This window comes from Pseudomyrmex gracilis, unplaced genomic scaffold (genome assembly GCF_002006095.1).
Source record: "Pseudomyrmex gracilis isolate BER0280 unplaced genomic scaffold, ASM200609v1 scaffold_264, whole genome shotgun sequence".
NCBI lineage: Eukaryota > Metazoa > Arthropoda > Insecta > Hymenoptera > Formicidae > Pseudomyrmex > Pseudomyrmex gracilis.
The window spans coordinates 183342-186180 of NW_018020848.1; the positions used below are offsets into that span (position 1 = coordinate 183342).

Genomic DNA, 2839 nt, shown 5'->3' on the forward strand with positions numbered 1-2839 from the left:
ATATATTTGTTAACAAAACTATATACATAATATGTAATTGAACTTATTATATGTATAATAAGTTATACATATAACCGAGCGTGACGTCACGCACACGTACGCGGTTCTCGCTTGTGTGCGTAGCATCGAGAAGCTGAGCGGTGGGGGCTCTGCCTAGGGATGGGCAAAAATCAAAAAAATGAAAAAAAAAGAAAATTGCAAATAATTTTTGTCGTATCATATGAAAATTATGGCAAATAAAGATCATGTGTGTAATCACATGTATAATACACAAAATAAAACCACTCATATATTAATTCCTTCTTTTTCCTTGCATCATTTCTACAAGTTCTTTTTTATAGAACTAAAGTCCTAGTTTAAGGCTGCTTTCCTTTTAAGAGACACAGTCGACACAAGTCGACACAAAAGTCATTCTGTCTTTGTTAAGTATTCAGTGAGAAACAAAGACAGAATGACTCTTGTGTCGACTGTGTCTCCTAAAAGGAAAGCAGCCTAAGAGAAAGAAATAATACAAATATAATTCATGTCGATTGCCTCGATACCTAGCGGTAATATTTGGAATTAATATGCATGAGTTTCTGTTGCAGATCGGCGGAATCAATAATTTGTTTAAATAAAATGTGTATAATTTGGAGTGTATAATTTATTTGAAAAAAAATGAATAATAACAATGTGCAAAAATATATGGCTAGCTTTTATATGTTTCAACATGTACAATATATTCGAAGAAGACGCATAATGATTACGATAAGAGCAAGGCGGCGAGCCTTATTACAACGCCTACTAAGGTTATGTTTAGAACAAAAATTTAATTTAATTTTTATGTGGAAAGTAATAACTAATTCAATACCTCCTCAACTTATTACGAGGGGTATACAATATAGAAGAATACGGATGAAAAAAAAAAAGTTACGAATTTTGGGAATCAATTGTGTTAAATCATTATACTGAATCGGAATGGCTCGAAAGCTTTCGAATGTCAAAAATAAGTTTCTTGAAATTGTGTGACTTACTCGAAGATGAATTACAACCCAAAATGCAATTTTTAAAAGCTAGAGAGACTGTATCTGTAAAAGAACAAGTTGCTATAGCTCTGTATAAAGTTGCTAGTTGTTCTGAGTACAGAGTAGTTGGGAATGTATTCGGAGTACATAAGTCAACAGTGAAAAAATGCTTTTATGAAGTTGTAAAAGCAATTAATAAAGTTATGGCTCCTGATTATATTATTATGCCAAATCAAGATGAAGCTAAATATATTGCAATGATATTTGAAAACGTGTCTCATATTCCTCAAATAATTGGTTGCATTGATGGAACACATATACCTATTACAGTACCAGAAGAAGGTTACAGAGATTTCGTCAATAGAAAAGAATGGGCATCTTACAATGTTCAAGCAATAGTTGATCATAATGGAAGGTAATTGAAAGATACAAATGTAAATACTAATCACATCTGCTGTGAAAATATATACAAACAATAATGATCTAGTAATAGATGCACATGATTCATAATGTTTAAATCTTATCTGTAACAGGTTTCGTAATGTTTTTGTCAAGCACCCTGGTAGTGTTCATGATGCTGTGGTTTTTCAAGATAGTACATTGTATAAACATTCACAAAAAATAATACCGCAGGTATTTCATCTTTTTTCTTTTCATCTTTTTTCTTAATTAAAACATATTATAAATTATGTATTTCTTGCTAATAAAAGAAACACATTTAATTTACTGTAGATGGAGTAACACGTAAATGGACAAGGAATACCCTTCATGATAGTAGGAGATCCAGCCTATCCACTTCTGCCATGGTTAATAAAGAATTATACTGGTGTGGTTTCACCTGAAGAAGAATCATTTAATGTCTATCTCAGTTCCGCAAGAGTTTCAATAGAATTGGCATTTGGAAGATTGAAAGCTAGATGGAGGATGTTACAAAAAAAAATGGAATGCAACTATAAATTTGTACCTCAAGTTATAGTTGCATGTTGTGTTCTGCACAACTTTTGTGAAGACAATAAAGACAGATTTCTTAATGAATGGTTGCAACAAATTATTCAGTTAGATAGAGTATTTGTGCAACCAAGACAACAAATAAATCGTGAACGAGATAGTGTACGTTCTACCATTATACGAGAATGTTTAAAAGATTACTTAGCTGCAAACTTTCCTCTCCGAAAAAGATTATTAAGATAAATAATTTTTTGTAAAAGAGAATTACTTTCTTCCTTAGATGTTACTTAAACCTAGTTCGAAAAAATTGATTTTAATTGTAAATAATATTCTTATTCTTTGTCATAATCAAGTTTATTTATTAATAAATGTTATAAAAATATATATGTATGTTTAAAATATATAAATATTATTAAATGTTTTTTATTTATTTATATAACATGTTATATTATTTTAAATATATACTTTAGTAAACGTAACATTTATAATACTTTGATTTTAGTATAAAAATATTAGCGTAACAATAAATCATCAAATAATACATTTAGATTTCAGTATAAAATAAACTTAAGAAAACTTTAAAAAACTTAATATATTATATATTTTGGTTTACACACACACACACACACACACACATTTTGTAATATATATACTTATATATTACTTTCAGTACGTGGTAATATTGCTTGTCAGTAACCTTCAACTTTTCATGTCTTTAACTACCCAGCAAACAAAATGATGGCAACGTGCCGGCATTATGCAAGCATGCTTTCCATGGCGTGCTGTCTCTGACTGCCAGATACAGGTCCATCTGGCAAGCATCGCGACGACACGTTATGCTCAACACTCTATGCGAGCTTTGTGTAAGCAGAATGCACTTCAGAATG

The 2839-nt window shown here is 30.4% G+C and overlaps 1 protein-coding gene across 1 annotated transcript; it reads left to right on the forward strand.

Annotated features, from left to right (window-relative positions):
- Nucleotides 1-448: 448 nt before the first annotated feature.
- LOC109859486 (protein ALP1-like) lies at nt 449-2280 on the forward strand. Its single transcript, XM_020437786.1, has 3 exons — nt 449-1419; nt 1538-1637; nt 1737-2280. The coding sequence occupies exons 1-3, from the start codon at nt 977-979 to the stop codon at nt 1743-1745; spliced, it is 552 nt and encodes a 183-aa protein (XP_020293375.1). The 5' UTR covers nt 449-976; the 3' UTR covers nt 1746-2280.
- The last annotated feature ends 559 nt before the right edge of the window (nt 2281-2839 follow it).

Coding starts and splice junctions, on each gene's coding strand:
- LOC109859486 (XM_020437786.1), top strand. CDS start 977: ATGTCAAAAATAAGTTTCTTGAAATTGTGTGACTTACTCGAAGATGAA. Junction 1,420..1,537: donor ATAGTTGATCATAATGGAAG/GTAATTGAAAGA, acceptor TATCTGTAACAG/GTTTCGTAATGTTTTTGTCA.